The 23,009-nt window shown below is 42.0% G+C and overlaps 3 protein-coding genes across 4 annotated transcripts in view; 1 reads left to right on the forward strand and 2 right to left on the reverse strand.

Moving 5' to 3' along the window:
* The window catches only part of LOC137479226 (beta-1,3-galactosyltransferase 2), a 149,874-nt gene extending 139,959 nt beyond the window's left edge, over positions 1-9,915 (reverse strand). Inside the window, exons 1-2 of one of the 2 annotated variants that reach the window (XM_068199557.1) lie at positions 9,319-9,915; positions 2,524-3,948 (exon numbers count right to left, since the gene is read on the reverse strand). In XM_068199557.1, the coding sequence (XP_068055658.1) occupies positions 2,548-3,816 (1,269 nt within the window). In that variant the 5' untranslated portion in view covers positions 3,817-3,948; positions 9,319-9,915 and the 3' untranslated portion in view covers positions 2,524-2,547. Of the gene's footprint in view, positions 1-1,095; positions 3,949-9,318 lie in introns of those variants that run through there. The other variant, XM_068199556.1, reaches the window with a different exon arrangement.
* GLRX2 (glutaredoxin 2) overlaps positions 1-23,009 on the reverse strand; it is a 140,796-nt gene that overhangs the window by 61,017 nt on the left and 56,770 nt on the right. The gene's annotated exons all lie outside the window — the stretch shown is intronic.
* The window catches only part of CDC73 (cell division cycle 73), a 102,730-nt gene that overhangs the window by 52,148 nt on the left and 27,573 nt on the right, over positions 1-23,009 (forward strand). The window lies entirely within an intron of this gene.

Genomic DNA, 23,009 nt, shown 5'->3' on the forward strand with positions numbered 1-23,009 from the left:
ATGTTGAACTCACATGTATTGTGCTGTGGTTCTGCCAAGCCCGGGCAGATCAACATTGTGTAAGAGCTCCAAACCCCAGCACCCAAGAGGTGATTTGGCTGCCAAACTTGATGATTCCAGTGCCAAACTATTTAAGGCTTAGTATTAACCTCTTGGACTACACCCAGGAGCCGGGAAGAGCGTTTAAGACTAGCCAGAGTTGGTAAAATCAAGTGCATCACAGTGGAGCTGGAAAGCGGCAAGGGCTGGGAGCAGCGCTGAAGTCCTCTCCAGGAGGCTGGATTGTGTCCTTGGCCAGCACTGCTTGGGGAGGGGTCCAGTGCCCCTTATGGCATTGGACATCTTCCACAATTCAGTCCCCTGCAGTAGTAGGTGGCTTGCCACGCTTGCTCTGGGGGTCTAGAGCTAGCACTGTGGTGTAGAGCCTGCCTACAGTGACCTTCAGCCAGGTGCCTTCAGCCAGATGTCAGCTGTGGCCTGTGTCAGCTGGGAGCGAGCAGCACATGGAGTGGGGAGAACTGCACTGGGTGCTGAAAGCACACTCCCAAAACATCTGTCCAGGGCAGCTCTCTCACATGAATGCCAACAGGCATCATGTGAACTGAGTGTATGAACTTTCAATCGAGTCACAGAAATCTCTGCAGAAGAGAGTTATTACTTTTACAGGTATTAGCTTTCCCCAAAACCAGACATTTATGTGATTTGAGGTGTGTTGGAAATGCAGAAATGTACAATTAGCACACCCCAAATACAGCAGAGGGAAAAAAAAATTAGTTGAAGATCACAAAAAAATGGTGTTGAGCAAATTCCCATCTCCACCTTCCAGAGGACCTGCTGGAATTGCTTAAGAGGTGCATGCAGTGCCTTGCAGTCTGTTCACATGTGAGAGTTCCTGCAGACAGACAGCTCAAGAGCTGCTGAGAATGGTCAGTAATGTGATTTGTCTTATCATTACAAAGGAGAAAACCCTGCTGTGATCTCTGTAGTGTGCATGAAAACCAGGCTTTAATGTCTAGGGAACACTAGAAAAACCTAGTATTGCTAAAGTTAGAAATTTCTTTCTTCCTGAGCAGCTTTCCCAGAAAAAGTGAAATCTTAAGAACATAAATATAATCAATTTTATTAAATAATAAAAGTACATCAAACATTTGTATTTTCTCCAATTAATAAGTCCCAATCAAACAGAAAACTATTTGCAGTTTGATCATTTGCTGATGATCAGAGGTGGGTATTGCTTACCCTGGCACTGTGACAAGCAGTAATAACCTGAATCTGATACAACTCTGCTGTAACAGTTGGAAAATAAGCTTTAAAAGTTCTGTTGGTTAGAAAACTGCAAACCTGTAAGTAGATTTAACCAACTTCTCACAATTTATTTTCAGTGGTACGTGTTGTGACTTCAAATTGCTTAGATTTTGTTCCTGCCCATATTGCTGGCTGGAACTCTCAATCTTACTGTGACCTAGTTTTCCCCATCTATAAACTCAGGTGTGGGGCTTCATTTTCTCCAGCAGATGTGTTTTCACTTGGCTGACCCTTGCTTTTTGTCAGAAAGGAAAGAGCAAAACAACACGTTTGATTAGTTTTCTTCCTCTTTGCAAAAAATGAAATTTTGTCAAGAACGGTGCAAGACTGGAACTTCTGTTTTGCATTTCTCATCAGCCTTTGAATTACCATGAAGTTATGTAGGGAAATTAATAGCAGATCCAATGAATTTGCGTGAAGTTTCCAAGTGGAATGAATGTTACTTGGCACCACATCTTAGGAGCTTGCCCTGTGACTTCTAGAGAATGAAGTAACCTTCAGTCATCTCTTTGTGGACTGAAAGTTGCATCCAGAACACCACTTGCATTTCTGAAGGCAATGTACAAAGCAACTTTGCAACTTTGATTTCATTTATCTCTCCTTCCAAACCAAATAAGCATATTTCTGAAAACTGGACCTACTTCAAGGGAGTACATTCTTAGTGCTTTAGAATTTATTGGTAGTGTCTTACTAAATTGTGACATTGCTAGATGTGTGGTACATTAAAGTAGTGTATAATAATTGTCATGTGGCATTTGAAGGTAAAACTGATCTGCCCTTTGTGCATTTCCTTAGTTTTTAATTTTTCATTTTATAACAGTTCTGGATAATAAGATACTACACGGATGAGAACTAGAACTATGAATGCGCTCCTTAAAATAAAAATTTTAGTGTGGAAAATATGCTCAATTATATTTTACTGGCACATGAATCAGCAATTGTACCACCAAAGTGTGCATGCTTATTATTGCATGTTAACACAGAAATCCTTATATACCATCTTGTCTTTTTTTTTTTTTTTTTTTTTTTCCTTAATCTCAAATTTGCTGGGAAAACCTTTTGGTTATAATTTCATCATATTCAAGAGCTATACTTTTTTTTTTTTAACTTAGAAAAATAATTTCCCGCCTGCACTGTGTGCTGGGCTCAGAGCGGCGGTGCTGGGGCTGCTCTGGGTCCCTGTCCGTGCGTTCCGCGCTGTTTATGTACATGAGCCACGGGGCCGGGCGGCGGCGCCGGCCCTCAGTGCAGTCTGCGGTGGCGGTACCTGCCGGCCTTGTCTTTGGCCGCGTTGGCGCAGGCGTTGTGCTTGTTCTGCTGTAAGTGGTTCCAGTATTTGATCAGTTCGCTAGGTTGGAACTGATGGGAGGTAATTAGGTGGCTGTATTTACAGCTGGAGTAAGAAACTCGCCAGTGATTGAAGACAAACTCGTTGGGTGGGGGCATGGGGTCAATCCGCAGCTTGGCGAGACAGATCCCCACGTACACGTCCTCTAAATGTAAACGTCTGATGCTTAAGGAGACCTTAAAGATTTTTTCTGCTAAGTCTCCAGAAAAAACATAACCAGTTCCAGAGCAGAATACAGGGTAACGTTCACTTGGATACAAATCAGGTGGCATATACCACTTGCTATCTTTGTTCCTATTAGGTGCATAACCTCTCATTAAATAACCTGTAAAATACTTGTGCCTCGGAGGAAGTTCTGGTTTCAGAAGCTTGTGTATTAAATATTCAGTGTTGACAAACATATCACTATCAGTTTTCATAACATATGGAACATGTGGACAGTAGGTTGCAACCCAGTTCATTCCCATTAGAGTTTTTATAGTTAAATTATAGTAGGTATCTAAGTATTCTTGTTGAATGATGTCGTGGTACTGTCTGCTTTCCTCAAGGATGGTTCTCTGGAGGTATCCATCTACCTTGGTGCTTAAGCCCAACAAAAAAATCCGCACAATTTGGATGCCAGGTGTCAGGCTCTCGTTGCCCCAGGTCTGTCGAATTGCTTGTCTGGCCTCCACCTGGCCTGGCTCTGCAGCTATGAGCAGTATTAGAAAAGGGGTCTTTGCCTGGCACTTGTCAGGCTCGTTGATGACATATTTGAAATGATAGGAAGTTGGATGCCCAGTGCCTTTCTCGTTGTAAATACTTCCATTGGCACTGAGGGTGTTTTCCAAGCCGGTTACTCCCTGTGGGGACAGATCCGTGTTGTTAGGGTTGGTGACTGTCTGAGGCCTGAGTGTCTGAGGCACAGCATCTCTCCACATGTTCCTTAGAGAGCTGTGGTTGGTCTCACTTTTTGTAGATCTAAATCCTCGTATGGTGTAAGACATGGGGTTTTCTCTGAATCCAGCCTTGCCTGGCAGCCAGTCGTGATGGTTAAAGAAGAGAAACATGGCAAAAAGAAACACCAGAGAGACCAGGCCAATGAGATGGGTGCGAAACAGAGACCTTTTGGTATTCCAGGTCATCTTTGCCAAGCAGCAGTGTCGTCTTCTCCACTGAAGCATGTTGTAAGGATCCAGTGATGGGATATGAGACAATGCTCAAGGAAAAGGCTTTTCCTGTTGGTTTAGAATCCACTGCTATTCTTTGGTATTCATTTTCCTTTGAGTTGAGCAATCGTCTGCAAATGGCTCACTCTGCAAAGAATAAAAAAAAAAATCAGAAATATTTCCTTTTACACACTCATAATATAAACAGTTAAAAATAGAAACTAGATATAAACATAAAATTGAGTTAAATTTACTTTTTCAAAGAGCAGCCCATGTCAATGGAAATAAGATTTGACTTAGGCTAAAAGCCAACCTTGTTTTATGATTTAACTTGATTTGTTAGCTTTTAAAAATGCTTTTTTGCCTGGTAAAAGTTTTAACAAACATCCCGGATACCAAAGATAAAGAGAAAAAAAAAATGGATCATGTTAGCGGGAAAAAGTGTGAAGTAGATGTAAATAGCTTCATATCCATGGCTGTGAAATCCTTGTAGAGTGTTTGAGAAGGACTGAATGAGAAAGCCTTGCTGGCAGATGGAAGATTTAATGGCATTAATTAAAATTGATTTGACATGCAGAGGCTAGGATGGCTCACAGTTTTAAAGCCCTTTTTGCGAACGGCCGTGCCTGGTGGTGGGACAGACGGCGCGGGGTTGGCGATGGCAGAGCTGTGTTAGTCACAGGACACTGCCTGGCGCGTCTCCACTGGCCCCCACTGTGCAAGGAGGGTCGGTGAGAAGATGCACCTGTCAAAATTGATTTTCGGGGTCCAGGAACCTCACTGCACAGCCCTCAGGTGCTAGTGCAGGACAACATTCCTGGTCACTTCTCAGGCACCTTTCACCTTCTGCTCTGCATTGGAGGGAAACATTGAATGGAGCACTGGGCTGTGGTGCCAGGCTCAGAGGCAGCTGAACTAAAATTAAGCTCTTGATTTTTAGTAGACAGACTTCTTTGGTCGTGATCATGTTAATTGGAAATAAAACTGCTCAGGACTAAGTTTCTGGCCAGCTATCTGATGATCATGATACTGGGTTGGGATTTTTTCCCTCAATAAAAGTATATGTAACTACTGCACATAGCAGTTGGAAATTTGAAGTATTCGGACCAGCAGCTGTAGCTGTAGGAAAAGGTGCCAAAGTAGTCTGTGCTTCATTTTCTCTTAAATTTTTGTTCATATTCAGCAGCAGAGTCAATATGGCAGCTTCATGATGCTGCATATTAAAAGCTGATCACATCATCTTGTAAATGAACTTTCACTGTACAATAGCAATTCGTTTGTGATTTTCAATTTGCTCTCATTTATTCCTGGGCCCTAGGGTCTTGTATAGGAAAAAAGGATGACAGTTGAACAAGAGTCCATAGAAAATGCTGTTTTCTAATAGAAATACGCAATTTATTAATTTCTTTGCTATCTTCTTAAACCAATATTTGGATTAATATGTGCATTTATAAACGATGTGATATGTTACGTGGGAAATTACAGGGTTTAACCTTGTAAGGGAGTAATTTGAGATGTCAATCGAATACTAGGGTATTAAGTTGTATGTGTGTGATGCAACATCGAGTCTGCCCTGTTCACGACAGGGAATATTTATGTTTCGGAAGGGCGGGGAGAGGGGTATACCTGATGTTTACTTTGCTTAGTGCCGGTATCTTTACCATCGGCCCCCGGAGCGAGCGGGAGCTGCCTCACGGCCGCCGCCGCCCCGTGACCCCCGCCAGGGGGCGACGCTGCGCGGCGAGTGTGGCGGGAGCGCCCGAGCGCGGCCCGGGAACGCCCGAGCGCGGCCCGGGAACACCCGAGCGCGGCCCGGGAACGCCCGAGCGCTCCTGCGGGAACACCCGAGCGCGGCCCGGGAACACCCGAGCGCGGCCCGGGAACACCCGAGCGCTCCTGCGGGAACACCCGAGCGCGGCCCGGGAACACCCGAGCGCGGCCCGGGAACACCCGAGCGCGGCCCGGGAACACCCGAGCGCGGCCCGGGAACACCCGAGCGCGGCCCGGGAACACCCGAGCGCGGCCCGGGAACACCCGAGCGCTCCTGCGGGAACACCCGAGCGCGGCCCGGGAACACCCGAGCGCTCCTGCGGGAACACCCGAGCGCGGCCCGGGAACGCCCGAGCGCTCCTGCGGGAGCGCCCGAGCGCGGCCCGGGAGCGCCCGAGCGCTCCTGCGGGAACACCCGAGCGCTCCTGCGGGAACACCCGAGCGCTCCTGCGGGAGCGCCCGAGCGCGGCCCGGGAACACCCGAGCGTTCCTGCGGGAACACCCGAGCGCGGCCCGGGAGCACCCGAGCGCGGCCCGGGAACACCCGAGCGCGGCCCGGGAACACCCGAGCGCTCCTGCGGGAGCGCCCGAGCGCGGCCCGGGAACACCCGAGTTCGGTCCGGGAACACCCGAGCGCTCCTGCGGGAGCGCCCGAGCGCGGCCCGGGAACACCCGAGTTCGGTCCGGGAACACCCGAGCGCGGCCCTGGAACACCCGAGCGCGGGCCGGGAAGGCCCAGGGCGCTCCGGCTGCTTCCGGGCGTTTGGTTAGAAGTGTCTCTGATTTTCTTATTTAGCTATTCGGGGCTGATGCCACTTCCCGGAGACTCAGCTGTCTCTGTAAAAATCATAAAGCCTTGTGTCTAAACTAGTTCAGGAATTAACCTGACACTCCGTGCTTGTGCTGCTTTAACTCGATTGTTGTCCTTATGTAAAGAAAATAAGCCTCCAATGTGCGAGACTCGTGTTTGTGTGGCCATTTGCACCTGCTTTTCCCTGCTGGAAAAACAGAAGCTTCCCCTCAAAAGTCGTAATTTTTAGTTTGTCTGCAGTGTGCAGTGAGTTGTAAATGAACGCTCGGCTATTCGGCAGTATCTGTATAAGCAAACAGAAATGTCGCTTCAAAGGATAGCCCAGGTCTCAGGGCAGTTAATTGTTTGATTAATTATTGTTCCGTTGCATGCATTCACAGTTTAGGAAGAAAATCAAAGCCAGAATTTCACGAATGTGGAGTAGCAGCTACAACTCAGATTAATTTTGTCACACTGAATTGATCCACTTGTAAAACTACAGTCATTAGATGGAAATACTTCAGCAAAAAGTGCGCTGCTCTACTAATCTTAGTTTAATCTTTAACTGAGGTAGTGTTTTGATGAGCACCTACTTCGATAAGGCAGCAGGCAAAAGTGAGAATCTTCAGTTACATAAATATTTGTGTGAACTGACAAGGGTTTGCAGGTGTGTGATTCCCTGATGCACTGATGTCCCAGCAAAGGCAGTAGCAATGGCCGAAGCCTTTCTTTATTAGGCTGCATGCTTACATAATGCATATGAAAATAAGTTTTACAGTGAGAGACAGAACTGGAATCAGAAGGTTTCTTAAGAGAGTCATATTTCTGTGGTGTTTTTTTACATATTTTCTTGATTTTTCAAGGTAGGAGTGTCTTAGAAAATCTGCCTCTGTTTGCCCTTTAAAAAGGCATTTTATGAATAGGAGAAGCACCCCCATCTATATTTCAGCTTCATAGATCTATTGACTGAAAAAACCTAAATAACGTGGGCTCATTTTCTTTGCAGTTGTGTATAAAACATTTCAAAATATACAGTAGGGTATTAAGCATTGAAAATACAGCAACAATTGTACCTTTGAAAAAAAACCCTACATGCTAGGGTTCATTGTTTAAAAATAATGTAAAAAACTGTCAATAGATATTAAACCCACCATCTAATTGTATAATAAAAATATTATTTTTCTCTCACTTATTTAGGGTTAGAGCATTACTTTTTTTGCCCAAATACTTAAAATTCCATTTCACAGAATGGTTATGAGCAGGCACCAACTATTGACAGTAGATAAGAAGAGATAAGTACAGCTGAGGGTCTCTAGAACACTCACCTTGTCCTCAGGGAGTGTGTTGTTGCATGTAACTGCATTTTGGAGATATTATTTGTGATAATGCTGCTTCATTTTTGGCACCTGGCAGTGCAGTCATTGATGCATTATCAAATGCCAAATACATAAACTGTGAATGCCTCTTGAATTTTTATTTGTGGTCTGTGCTCTGCTGGTGTTTTGGTTCCTGGTACTTGCAGTTCTGCTCTATAATTACAGCTTTGGAAATTGAAGCATTCGACTTCCTATTCACACGTCTTGGATTTTCATATTTTGATTAGCTGTGTGGGCAAACTCTTAAATTAGAGGGAAGAGTTCAAAAGGCAGCCTGAGTCTGTATTCTGATGAACAGCAGTTGCATATTGGGCCTCATTTAATGTGCCTGACTTCCCTTATGAGCTCCATTAATCTTCTGCACAAAACAGTATTGGGGATAAGGTTTGATGTGCAGGCTTTTAAATGCCTGATACCAATATCTTACATTAGCCAGGTGTGCTTCTCCTGGAGTGTTGCCTGAAGGTACATTTTTTGTTGTTGTTTTAAAAGTTCTCTTGAGTGACTTTATATTTTAAATGTCTTAAAGCTGATTTGAAACTGGTGTCTGATGTGTGCTGCATCCCTTGGTTTGTGAACTCCTTCCAGCTGCAGTTGTTTTATCTCACGATGGCATTGCCTTGGGCAAAGAAAGCATGTTTATATTGACATCTAATGATTTATTATTGCTTATTGGTAGATTCTGCAGATAAGCACTTTTTTAATGTGGTGTATTGAATTGCTATCGATTTAGGTCTTAAAATTTGTATTGCAAATATTCACCTTTTCTTTTGTCGCCAGTGATGAAGTATTTAAATTTCAACAAAAAATAGGAATGAATGGCAATTAGATGGAATGTCATTTTACAATCCAAGTTAAACAGTCAGTGTTCTCATATTAAACAGAAATTGCAGTGATGGCAGGAGATGAGTTACGTGCTTACCATTTAGAGTGTGTAGTGTTTGAAGGTTTCCTTTTGGGATGTCAGCCTGACGTTACTTGTAAATCGTGATGCCTGTTTGCACTGCTGATGGTTTAAATCATGCCCGGTCTTTCGCAGGCTCCCAATTGATGCTTGGCCGGTAGTGCCCTTGTGACATTTTGCTTGTGTTTGGGGGGCAGAAATGCAAGTGTAAAAAGGGCTGAGAGGGCTTTTAAGATAATGTCTTTTGACTGTGTGGTCTGTTCTGAGGGTTCAGTGCTCTCGGTATGTCACATTATGGCCGTTTTACCATGCTTTAAGATTACTTCAGATAAGGATTAATTCTGACCTAGTTTGAGAGGATTTCTAACTGGTTTTTCTGTATTGGAGGGGTTTGAGTTTTTAATTTCTCAGTTAAAAGCAATCATTACAGGAGCTCCATTATCCCTTTAATCCTTCCTCTCCAGCCACACCAGCCTTGGCAGACTGCGAGCACTGCGTTTAGTCAGTGTAAGGGAGTGACATTGTGCTGGGGGAGAGCAAAACCTGCTGGAATTCTTTCTCCCTGCGCTGAGACACTGTTATCTCAGGGCTCTGCAAATTAGGAGCGATCATTATCTGTAATGGTTGAAAAGGTAACAGACAAGCGAATGAATATCACACACAAGGGTTTGACATACCTTCCTTGGTCAGGCCATTAATGGTGCAGGATTATACCCACAGAAAATAGTTTGGGCACGCCATCACTTCAGCAAAAAAGATGCTCTCGACCATGCGCACATCCCCCAGCAGCAGCCCTGCTTCCTGCGACCGCCGTGCCCGGGATCCGCTCTGTCCATCTGCCTGCCCGTTGCCGTGTTACCTTCCTTGCTGGGAAGTGGCGTCCTTGTCTCGGGGCTTTTTGTTCATGCTGCAGACAAAAGGACAGGAGTTGTGGCTGCTGTGGGCGCGGGGCGGGCTGCGCTCCCAGCCGCTGCTCTGGGGCTCTCACATCTGGCGGCTCGCAGCTCGGACAATACAGGGCTGTGTTCTGCTCTCCTCAGGATCCATATTTCTGGTGGAAATGTTAGCAGGGAGTGCTAGCGCGTAGTGCCTCAGTTGTCTTCAGTAATAGGATCTCCCTCTGCTCCCTCCTTCATTGTTGCTAGGCAGTAATGGAAATGGTTTGGAGTTGTTTTAACCCAGAATTGTGGTGTATAAAATCCATTCCGTAGCTCTTCAGCTGCTGCACAGGCAGGCAGCAGTTTAAATGTGGGCTTTGACAGATGCTGTCTTCTGACAGAGCAGAATTTAACGTCACTGCTTGGCTGAATCCCACGTGATTGTTTGCATTCATTTTGACTAAATCCAAAGGCAGACAGGAAGCTTTACAGGCTCTTGCTCTTATTTGATAAATGATACATACTCAGTTCACGCACAGTGGTAGGTGAATAGTATAAAAACTGTATCATCATTAAGTGAAAAATTGAGGGTTTGTACAGATCGTTTTCACTTTTCCTTTACACTGCAACTGAGATTCTGTAGGAGATTTTTAATGCTAGATGTTCTAGTCCCATATTCCAAAAGCTGTTCTGCAGTGCAAGGGAATTATAAGCATTTAAATGCCGAAGCTTGGTTTAACCCATTTGTCTCTCTTGGAGTACAAATGGTCTGTGCCTTCATGCCAAAGGAAAGATAGAAGTGCCTTTCTTTGCTCATGTTTCCTTTACACATGCTTGCTCTTTAAAAGCTGCTTTTTGTTATCTGAGGTTATTCAATTGGGCTGATCAACACTGATTTATAAGCACATGCTGTTAAGCTGCCTCTCTGCTGTTAATAGCTTTCTGCTATGGTCTGGCATTGCAAAGTCAGGGGCACTTAATTTCAATTATTGATGAAACTAAAATGTCTTTTGTCTTTTACAGTCATACCTATGTCATAAAATTTGTCTTTTTGGTCCTAAGGAAACTTGTGTTCCTTTCATTTCTCTCCTTTCAATGACTGACCGTTCTGTGCTGAAGCATCTTATTGTATTTCCTATATAAATAAAATATCATAATACCTGATAAAATAGAGACCTAGGAGCATACTTACCCAGGTATTTATTAGTCACTGTGTTTGCCCACTCTGTTTTGAAAAGCTAACGACTGGCTCTTTCGACTATTTTTTTTTTTTTTGACAAGGAGTAAAGAAACTGTGACTTATCTAGTATGTGTGATTTGTAGTGTTGGGGGTGGGCATGTCCCTTACTGGGAAATAAGGCTTCCCCAGGCAGTCAGTGTGTTTTATTATTCTACATGCATAATATGATAATTTACTAGAAACATAATCAGATTTAGATCCTCCTAACTAAATCATCTATGTACACTAACTTTCTCTGTTAATTTAGTCTTGTTTGTAATGCATGAGTTTCCTAACCTCATAACGATTTCCACAAATTCTTTGATCCTATCTGAGGACATTTTAGGATCATGAGCATATTTCCTAAATAGTAACTGTAAATATTAAGTGCATATCAATAAATACTTTGTATCTCCTCCAGTCTAAACAAAACAGTGTTTAAAAAATGGAGGGGAGGGGTCAGTGTGGGGGTGGAGCATGAGAAGAGGGCCTGTGTCCAGCACCACTTACTGATCTGGGACCTTTATGGATCATTGAGACGTTCCATATGTGCCCAGACAATTCAATTTCCCAGCTAGACACACAGAGCTGTCTTCTGCCTGCCCTGTATAATATCCAGAATTTTGTGTAGTGTGTTGCTGGAGCACACAAACATGCAAGAGCATGGCCAGGAGTCCTCCTAGCTTGCTGCGCTCTGGGCTCTGAGTAGGAAACCAAGTGGGTTATTTGAGTGGTCACTGCATCCATGGGGATTTAGGCAGAAGGAAGGAATGCTTTTGTCAAACACAAACATGTAAATCTGCCTCTGAGTTTTGAATTTTCAGACAAGACGTGTAACCTTGTATTTGGGAAATGAATTCAGATCTCAAAAGAATGATTATTAAAATATGTGCTGTTTCAATTTTATTTATTTGCTGCTGCTTCTCTGTACCTGGCTCCTAAAGCTTGGGACCTCTAGGCAGCATGTTTACGTATTATATTGGAAGGGGGAGAGCTGTTTTTATTTTTCTATAAATGCTCATTAGTAAATATTAAAGGTACAAAAATCCCAAGGGCTGTTTTTCTAAAGAGAATCCTTTTTAAAGTAAATTTAGAAGGGAACAGACATCAGCTCTAGCTTTTAATTAAATGGCCATATCCCTTGTGTGTAGCCTGTAAAGTTCAGGCAGAGCTGTTGTCTGTTGGTATGTATAAAAATTGTCATCTTGCCTTGTGAACAAATTGAGTATTGAATTCTTAAATATTAATGACCAATTTCTTTCGTTCATTCTCTATTTTTTTTTCAAATAAAGTATAAGCACTTCTTTGCTCATCTTACAGAAAAGTAAGTAAAAACTTTGATTTTTGTACTGTTTTCCATCTGGGAGTGACTGATTTAGCTTTAGAGTCAAAGTTTTGGGAAGAATTTCCTTTTCTTTTATAGCACTTTGTTCTTTGCTACTTTGCTAGGATGCTGTGCGTTTGTGGGTGTTTCAGGAGGGCAGGTCTTGCTTTGGACTGGGAATAGGAGCTGCAGGTTTTGGTAATCTTGCTGGCTTGGAGGTTGGAATGAGCTTTATTTCAGCCCAGTCTCAGCGCGAAGGGTCAGTTGACTGCTTGTTCTCCATGCAGGGAGTAGTGTGTTCTGTAATGTTACTATGGTTACATCCCAAATTAGAAGCTGCAGTGTTAGTGTTTGAAAGCCTGCCACCTATTAAGGCTCCAAGGAGCAAGTGAAGATGTACAGCCTGTGTGAGGAGCAGGCAGAGTTACTGTGACCGGGAGCTGGAGTGCTCAGCGAGTCCTGCACACAAACCAGAGGGAGAAGAGAGGAGAGGAGAGGGCTGCTCACAATTCCCTGTGCACCTGACCACTTGGAACTGAGCAAAATGTACCAATGCTAAACAAACTTGTGGTGGTTTGGAATATTCTCTTTAAAAAACTTTACTTGTCATTTTTAGAGGGTGTCAGCAGAGTTTTGTCTAACTGGTTTTATAATAAACTCTTAGGTTGAGCCATTCAGTAAAGTTCTGCCATTCAGTAAAGTTCTGCCTTGACAACATTAGCAGAAATTCTTCAAACTGATTTGAAATAATTGCAGTAGTTGGGCATGTACTGCTTGGTAACTTCTGCCTGGTGGCACAAGCCCCTTGAGAGTTTAAATACTTAAGCCACGTGGCCTATCACTATTCCCATATGGATCGTGCATTCTGGATACTCCATGAATTCTTTGCAAAGTTCATTTTATCATAGTAAAATGGAGTATTATATCAACTGTAATGTGTTAAAGAGCTTTCAAGTGACAGTTCAGAATGATTAATGGCAACATTTTCAAGGTTGGTTATTCTTAGTTTATTAATTGGCTATTAAGCTTCATTGGTTATTATTGGTTTTTAAGCTTTATTTTTACCTTCTGGAAATGTGTTAATACAGAGTGCCATAAATGCTTAGTTTTAATTTTCCATGTTGAGAATTATTATGTATATGACCAATGGCCATTCTGCTCTTTTCTTCAAAAATGATACTCCTCCAGTAAGTTCATCTAAAGTGGAGAGAGGGTTGGCAAAGACTTGGAATTTGCTTGAGTACTTTGAGATCCCAACATGTTTCTTAGCTATCCCAGACATGTTTGTAAGCGAAGGAAAAATAGCAATCTAGAAATGACCACAAGTGTCAGTATTGCCTGCCTTATTTTGCTTAGTACAGTTTCACCATTGCTTAGCTGGTAGTGAAACCCAGCTTTTACACTTGGTGCATTTTTTATACATGGTCAAGATTTTGCTCTCTGTTCTAGTAACACCCAAGCCATAAACTTGGTGATTTCATTAACTACTGAGTGTCATAGCTTTACAACCTGAATGCAGCAATATAGGTCAATCTATAGAACTAGAAAAAGTTCCCAGTTATTATGAAATGCATCAGGTTTTATGCAGTTGATTATTATGTTTCAGTTCATAGGAATATAAGCATATCCCCAACTTCATAAAGTTTTGAGAGGGGGAGAAAGTCCAAGTGATGTTTTCAAGTCAGAAGGGTGTTTCTTGGGAAACATTTCAAGGAGATGTTCTATCATTTTAAAGCTTGTATTTTTTTATTAAGTAAACTGATGTTCTAGGTGTCCAGCTAGAATTCATTCTGTTCTCCTATCACAGCTTCCTTAGAGGATCACAGGTTTGGAGTGATTCAAAAGTCACTCAAAAAGCCAAAGTACAAAATATAAAATTGTGGTCAGCTTTGATTCAGTTCTGGTTTTGTGTATTATACAAATGTATATTGGACTACTTTCCAGATGTGTTTCTTTCTTCAATATAATGTTGTTTCCTTTATAATTTCTTTCTTCTGTATTCTGATTTTTTGCATCTTCTCTCAGGCATTGCATGCAATTATTGCTGATCTCAAGTGCTATATGCAGATTTTATTCTTCCAGGGGTTGGACAACATAATTTCATTTGTATTGTGCAGGATTTTTGGTTGTGTGGTTCTCCCCTGATGAACTGACAAACCAGTGCCAGCAGTAATATTTTCTGCCTGTCACAAGTGTTGCTTTTGCATTCTGAGAGGAGCAGGGACTTTATGAGCTTTGATTCAGCACAGCAGGGGAGAGGAGACCAAGCAGCTGAAGTACCAAAATTCACAGGCAGTTTACAGTGGGAAATGGGCTGGTGTTTTTCCCCTTACCTCATGGGTTGTTTCATCCTCCTGCCTGCACTGTATGATCAAGGTACCCCTAACACCCACCCTCACAACCCCAGCATGAGAATTAGAAATAAAAACTCCAGTTCATACAGAAAGTGGGACTCTCGTGGAAGAACTGGTGCTAAATATCCAATTTCAAAGCATGGAAGGTGGAATGAAGGAAGATGGCATCTTGTTGGAGATAACAGGCACCAGCTTTTGTGCTGAGGAAGGAAAATGTCTTGTTCCAGCTGCTGCCACCTGTCCAGACCTTTTCTGCCCCTTTTCCTTCAGGTTGTCTTCAGGCTCTTGGGGCATCCCACACTTCTCTCCCAAAAACTTGAAAAGTCTTGGCTCATCCAGTTCAGCAAAGGATGCAGCCATCCTGTCCTGCCCAGCACTCTTCCATACTGCAGTTGCTACTTAGATCTTTTTTTTTTTTTTTGTGTGGGACCAATTAAGAGATTAGCAACTCCTACTGTTCATCCTCTCACTAAGTTTTTTTCCCCATGTATATGGTTTGTACAGGAATACTGAGACATTTTGTAAACCTCAAAAATTTTTAGTACTGAAATTGGTGAGGCAGTTGTTTAGTGAATGTTAAATAATATGAAATAGAAGAAGTGGACTTTCAGAGCTGTCAGAATTTCCTGTGACTTGGGGTTGAGACCTGTGCTGACTCTTTCCATCTGTCACATTTCCTCAGTAGCATTAGTATTTTAATTCCTACAGCTCCATCCTGTAGGTATCCTCATTTACAGCTAATTCTGGGGGACATGAAAGGTTTACAGCAGGAATAACAGAGATTTAGCAAGTACCTTAAATGCCTGAATCCTTTCCTTCAAGCACAGATGCTTAAACTAGGAAAACCAACAAAATCTGTGGGAAAAAATCCTTTTCCCAGTGACTCAAGAGGTCCTATTCATGTCATAAATTTCAGCAATATTTGTTCATAGCCAACAGAACACCTGGATCATAAAATGGAGAATAAATCCCCTTTTAAGAGAAATTCCCCACTGCTGTTTTTTTGACATGTTGGAGGGACTGAAATGTCTCCAAACACTTTGCACATCACTCGGTCTGACTGAACTGCTTCAGCCTGGCCAGCTGGGGATGTGTCCCTGGTTTTACTGAATATTGTTCCACCTTCATGTTTCCCTCAATTTGCTGTAGTTCCCAATCAGTGGAGATTAAACTGCAGACTTTCCACTTCTAAAATTCACATTAAACTTAAATGATACCATTCCTTGAGTGACTTTCAAGGAAAAGGAAGCTCTGCTGTGGAAATAATGAATTTTGTCTGAATAACTGTGTTCATTATTCCTTCTGTAATCTGTGTAAGACTCTAGATTAATTTCATGAGCCTGAGGATTTTTTTTTCACATAAATTACTAATGTAGAGTCAGTAACCAGTACTCCTAGTCCTCAAATGCTTGATTTAGAAGAAATCCTCAGGATCTGGTTTGTATAATGTAAATTGATAGAGAATATTGATTGAGAACTAGAGAATTTTTATTATTTTCTTCTATCTGAAGCTATATTTCAAACTGAAATTCCAGGTGGTTTATTTTCTGTAATTTAGTGGCTTCTAACAGAAGAAGAAATCAGAGACAGCTCTCTTGCATCTTGTCCACCTCAAGACGTAATATTAAGAATAATCAATGCATTCTGTAGGGAGGTGTGTCTGTAAAAGAAAAAATACTGGTTGTATTTAATATAATAATTCTGAATTTATAAAATTTGGCCTAAAATTCAAGATTATATTTTTGTTAGGTATAAAATCTTGCAATTCATAATCAGCATCTGCAGAGTTCTGTCACTGATCTGTCTTGCTAAAGTAAATTTATAGAGAGCATTTGTCATCTAAAAAAAACGCACACCGCTTCTTAAAAACATACAAAAACCTGTCATCCTCTTAAAAACTCCACAGAATCTCATGACCTTGGATGATGCATATTGTAGATTCTTTGAAGTCTTCTTCTCTTGAGGATTTGTGTAATCAAACATTCAGACTTCTGCAAATGCTTTTTCTGTACATTTTGGTTAATGCATGCTTGTTTCATCAATGTGCAAGCATTGTGGTTTACATTGCATACCAAAATACTGAGCTGTTGATGAGACCAAATCTGACCCACTTTTTTTCTGTTTTTTTTTTTCTTTCTTTCTTTCCCTCACACCTTTGGATCTCCATGTTAGTCTTTGCCTTGGTGTTCCTTATTTTGCCAAATATCAAAAGCCCTTCTATTGTATTTCTAGGTTAACAAGCAAAATAATAAATAAAGATTCCTTCTTTATTTAATAAGGCCTGGATACAGTACAGAAAGGGAATCCCTTTGTTTGAGAATCTAGGTCACTTCATAAGGAAAAGGTTTCCCTACTGTGAAAAATTTACATTTACCATTTTCTTTGTTTTTTTTGGTTTTTTTTTTCTATTTTTCCTTACGATGTGCTACTATCTGTACTCTTATGCTGTGTTTGCCTAATGACAAGAGGGGAAGAGGTTATTTATTCCATGTAATTAAATGTCACTTATCTGAGGTCCATGGGAGGAAGGGAGTGAGCAAGGAGATATGTCAGTGAAGTGGGTGTAGCAAGAAAGGCTAGAGCAGCTCTGGAATCCCCGTTCTCCTCTCCCTGGCAGGTTGCTTGGGACCAGTGCCAGAGTAAAACTGGATCTGTGTATGCACAGGACAATGCACACAATCTCCTGAGCCTTGTGGAATGCCGACCATGTGGGAATAGATGCGGCAGCCTGCTCAGAGCAGGCTGGTGCAGCGCTGGGTCCCGTGTGGTTGGGGACTGTGCAGAATCGCCTGCTGTTCTCAGAGCGGTGCTGAGGCAGCCAGGAGACCCTGCAGCAGCCCCGTGCTGGGTGGCAGTGCTGTGGCCTGGGAAGGAAGCGGTTCTGAGAAGCTGCCCTGAGCTAAGGAAAGCATGAAACCTGAGGCATCTCCATCATCTCCACTGGAAAATGTGTTACCTGGAAATACCTGATCCCATCTGACTGAGAGCTGAGTGATAGTAACTTGGAGCTTTTCTTAGAACGGCTTTCATAGTGGTAGTGCCTTCAGATGTGTTTCTTCAAACTAAGCACTAGTCAGTGACAGAAATGTCTGTTGGAGGAGATAAGGATTTTTGCTCTTTCTCCAGAATAGGCGCATATTTATTCCCCCAAGAATATGTCAATGCAGAACCTGCAAAATAAGGAAGAAATATGTAGTCTAGCATTAACTCTTGATTAGTTGTTTTTTCTTACATTTTCAAAATGTCCTTTTGGAAGCACAGGAATACATAGGAAAGTGTGAGGTCTCTGGTCTGTGTACTTATTATCAGGCTGTTGAGCTACATGTAAAATTACTCTGCTGCCCTTGCTCAAAAGGTGATGCTGCTATTTTGTTTTGGTGTTTTTCTTGTAAAAGTAGAGCACGACCCAACGAAGGCAAGGAAGTTATTGGATGAGTCTCTATGAAATTGAATCTGTTTGTGACTGGTAAAGCCATCCTAAGCATGTACAGAAAGTTCCAGGATGTCATAACAGAGGAATCTTGTTACACTTTGTGTTGGTTTTTTTTCTCTCATTGAAATCTTGGCATTGAAAGCCTAACTCTGTTCCAAAACACTGTCTGCTCTTAGTGGTTTACTCATTTTTATTTCCTGCCACTTTAGTGTTCAGTTTTCTGAACTGAGGGAATTTTACTTTGCAACACATTGCTGTAGGAAAAAAAAAAAACCAGCTTTTTTTTTATGATTGACATTAGACTTTGCAAAGGTGAAGCAGCTATTTGGAGTACCAGGACAGATGTGAGGGCTGAAGGAGAGCTGAGGAGGTCTTGCTGCCTATGGCAGATTTCCTTCAGATAAACAGTGAAATCCCCAGGATCATCATGGATGACTGATGTTCTAACATGTGAGGAGCAGAAATATTTATTGTAGTGAACCTCACCTGTGAATGTGCTGACTGGCAGTCTGTCATCTCCAGTGGCTATTCACAGTGGGAGCTTCTTAAAGATGAGTTTGTGTGTGTGTGCGTGCGTGTACAGAGCAAGAGGGCACAGCCGTTTGAAAACTTCCAGAACCTGTTTTGTGATCCATTTTGGAGTCTGCTCATTCGTCAGGGGTTATTTCTTTGCAGCAATGGGTGAAGCCTGTATAAAAGTTACAGTGTAACAGGAAGATCCTAAAATCTATTGGTTTTGTAGAGCCCTTATCCTCATCTTTCAGTAGGATGGCCCCACACTATGTGAGATCTCGCCAGTTGACCTTTATTTAAGAGGATGCATTTCTGCACTACCAAAAATACAGCTGAGAACAGTCTGTGATAAACCAGTTCTCCTAATGCAATGCTAGAAGCTTGGAGATTCTCTATCTAGTGTATGGATTGTGTGTAAAGTGAAAAAATTAAAGTTGAATGCTGTCATCTTAGTGCTTTGAGAAGGGCTTAATTTAATCTTCTATACTAAAGAAAGAATAATAATGGGGAATTTAGATATAATGCCAAAGGAAGCTGAAAGTAGAGGCAGAAGGCCAAATGGAAAAATTCCTCTTTTGTGATACAGCCAAAAGCCTTCCTGTATTTTAACTTAATGCATGATTTATTGCCACTACAGTTAGTTTTTGATATGGGCATGTAACATCATCAGCTTTTATATGCTCCAGCAGGGTAGTATGAATGATCTGTTTCTTCAGGATACCACTACCAACAGGCATTTGCACAATCTCTTTGGAGTATGGTATTACAGCAATAATACACAGATCCTGCTGAAGCCATGCTAGCACTAAAAGCCTTGAAGGCACTTCTTTAAACATCTCCATTTCTCAAGAAGCACACAAGTAGGAAGCTTTGTTGCTGTGATGCAAATACAGTATATATTCTTCTATTGTTTATCCTCAATATATGAATCTGTGATGTGTGACTGGAGTGCTTTTCTGTCTCAGGTGGCTTTGTTAGGTGATGATTAATATTGTGATTCTGCTGTTTGGTCCCCCTGTGTGATTTCTTTTTGAAGGAAATCAGCCATGTCCATAGGCTGTATTGCTTTTGGCAAAGGGCCAGGCTGTTAGTACATGCTGAAATGCAGACAACCATTGGAGAAACTTTAATGTCTGTTGTCTGTTTGTTCTCTGGGTATAAACCAGAAGGCTTTAATTTGTTGTTGTATTTGGGGGATTATTCGGTTGGGTTTTGTTTTCTTTAGTTTTGGAATCTGTAGGATAAGTATAAAGGCTTAATTGAACAAATGCAGAATTTTGTGTTCAGGTGGCTGCCTGGCTTTCTGCTGACATGTACTGTAGTGTGATTTTGTGCTCTGTAACAGTGATACCTGCAAATACTTAAATGCTTTCATCTGTTACATCTGTACCCAGGGAGGGAAACTCCAGGCCTTTTGTAGTTACCCAGTTGCACTCAGTGGAAATTTCTTCAAGAAGGGGGAATAATAAATGTTTTGGTCTAATTTGAGGGCTCCTTCCTAATTATAAATAAAAGAATATTTTAATTAAAGCAGACTTCTGGAATGAGAGTTCTTCAATGAAAAGTATGTGTTGGAATGGGTCTCACAGGGAAAGCTGGAGGCAGAGAGAACTGCAGGATCAGGTGATAAATGGCACTTAACAGCACCAAACCCTTTGCATTTTTATTGGGGGTATTTGTTTATGATGCTGCATATGAAACTTGGACATCCTGCAGCTGGAGAAAAGGTAGTCTAGCAGGCAGTTTTTGTCACAGCTGCTGTGACTGGTGTGAGAGGAATGCTATTACTGCAAATTTTGGAAATGCTGACTTCAGAATATTGTACTGAGAGAAATAGGTTAATGATGTTGACTCTAGGTGGGAGCAGCCATTAAAGGACACTGAAGAGCACAAGGTTTTCTTTCAGTGATGTTTGTTGTGTTAAATATCTAAGCTTACCTATGGGAAGCTGCAGGTAAGTAACTCCTAAAGAGTTAAGACTGAGGTACTATTCATACACTGCTTAGGAACTTGGTAGGTTTGAAGTTTGTTTTTGAATCCCAGATTGCTTCCGTGCTCTTTCTTAAAATGTGGGAAAATGATTCCAAGGGTGTGTTTATATTGTTGAAATTGGAATATAAACATTTAAATCCAACAATAGATGTGATGTTTTGACATCTTTTGTTTTACTTGATGTGAATGTGTAAAGTCATGGGGCAGAAAGAAACATTGCAATCATATGTCAGCTCTGGTCATAACAGTTCACAAAATAAGGCTTTTTCATAGGGCACCTTATAGCAAGCCTGGACATTGGAAATGCAAAGTATTATGTTCACAACAGCTGCTTTCTCTGATTTAGTATTTTTAGTGAAATAAAAGTTCATTCACAACATGACCAGTAACTTTGTGTTTGGGGGCAGATTTTCCAGCTTCTTGTGATGAAATCTGAGTGTGCTCAGTTCCTCTGAAGACATTATCAGCCTGTTAGCAAGGACTGCTCTATGCCCCTCAGTTTAGGAAGGAGGTTGAGATGCTCAGGAGGGAGCTGGGGGGGTGTTCAGCCTGGAGAAAAGGAGACTCAAAGGTGAACTTATCACTCTCTACACTCCCTGAAAGGTGGTTGTAGTCAGGTGAGGTTGGTCTCTTTCTCCAAGCAGCAACTGACAGAACCAGAGGACACAGTCTCAAGCTGTGTCAAGGGAAACATAGGTTGGATATTAGGAAAAGGTTTTTCACGGAAAGAGTCATAAAGTTCTGGAATGGTCTGCCTGGGGAGGTGGTGGAGTCACCATCCCTGGATGTGTTTAAACAAAGACTGGATGTGGCACTGGGTGCCGTGGTTTAGTTGAGGTGTTGGGGTTGGGTTGGACTCAGTGATCTTGAAGGTCTCTTCCAACCCAGTGATTCTGTGAATTCTGTGAGTGTTCTGGGGCTGCACATGGGAAAAGGAGATGGGGAGCACAGTCTGGGCTGGCAGCATGGGAGAAGTGCCACCCCCAAGTGGAGGTGGGTTTGGTGCAGAAAGCTTTGTTTGAAGCCTTTGTCGCTGCTCCCCTGCATTTAACCTTGCACACGCTGTGTGTGTGTGCAGTGCTTGACAAACATCTCACAGGGGCTGTTCTACTTGTACAAGCTGTAAATGCAAAGCTCAAATTCAGCATCTGAGGAAAGGGGAAATGACCAAATTGTGTTCTTGCCAAGGAGAAGTGATAGCTTTTGCTGCCACTATGATCAGGGGTGCTTAGCTGCAGTGTTGTAGAACAAAAAAAGTCTGTTCGCCCATTGTCCTCTCACCCCTGTCCTCCAAAAAAACTCTGCTTGCATCCTGATTTGATTCACTTTCTGTCTTCATGGTAGACAACATATTTTCTTCCTTTCAGTTTGTGGGTTTTTTTAATTTTTTTTTATTTTTTTTTTAATGAGTTAAAGCAATAAAATCTGTGGAGTAAGAGCAGGATAGGATTGGGGGGGTGTCTGTGAATTGTGGTGTTCCTTTGGTTAATTTTAACGTTTTTTCCCCCATATGACAACTAAAACTGAACTTGTGAACTGAGACAGCTGAGGCAGGACAAATGTTCAGAGACAGAATTCTGGTTATCTTGTAAGCAGATTAAAATATCCAGTTTTCCCCATCTGGGAGAATTACAGGGTGTGGATAACTGCAGCATGTGCAAGTCCAGAAATCTTAACACTTTTGTGCTGGACTAAAACTCAGAAATTATTGCAGAGAATTACTACTCTGTTTCTAACTTGCTTGTCTCGTGTTCTACAGAGCTCTCTTGTGTCTCAGTACCTTGTCAAAATTTCATCACCAGCACCCAAGACAGGGAATCTGCTCTGTCTGAACAAGACAGTTTGTTGATCCGAGGGCTTTAACCAGTGTCATGCTGGGGTTTCACTACTCTGTTTGCAAATGCCATAGATAATTTCTATAAATACACTTATTTTTTCCTTTACCTACTGTTCTGTCACTTAACTTTGCTGTAGCCATTAAAGCAGTGGGCATCCCACAAGAATCTCTTGGGGTGTGCTTGTGTAAAAGCCACAAAGTAAAAAAGTGCAAGAGTTCAGAAGAAAATCTGAGATAGCACAAGTTTCATGACTGGTATTACGCAGCTGACCGCCAAGGTGTGGTTTAGTATTACCAGCAGCTTATTACAGTTACAGCAGATCTCACAATCTTTACCTTTTGGGTATTTAAGAAAAAGTATCTTTGCTTTTTCAGCTGAATTTGCATAGCAGATGAGCTGTTGTTCATCAAGGAAGCCTGGAGTACAAGGCACTGCGCAATTTGAACATTTTTTAGCCCTTTTTCTGGCCTGTGGCAGTTCAAAATAGCCCTTTCGATATCCAAGTGGTTACAGTCCCTTGAATGCTCACATCCATTGCTGTCATCACTCAAGCCCGCATCTCTTGGCTTGTTTGTTGAAATTTGTTATAGCTGCAGCTAAAGCTTTTGATCCTGAAAAACACATCTTTGAACTCAGCAGTGTTTTTTCTAGGCAGCACAAACAACTTGGAGTTCATTGCTCTACTGTTCAGCTTTGCACATTGGCTCCTCAAGGAATTCAGTTTCAGGATTTTCCCCAGATATTTTAAGTTTTGCTGGGCGATTACTTGGAAAATTGCTTTCATCTCTCTGCCCATGACCACCCATGAAAATTGTGT

The sequence above is a fragment of the Anomalospiza imberbis genome, chromosome 9 (assembly GCF_031753505.1).
Source record: "Anomalospiza imberbis isolate Cuckoo-Finch-1a 21T00152 chromosome 9, ASM3175350v1, whole genome shotgun sequence".
NCBI lineage: Eukaryota > Metazoa > Chordata > Aves > Passeriformes > Viduidae > Anomalospiza > Anomalospiza imberbis.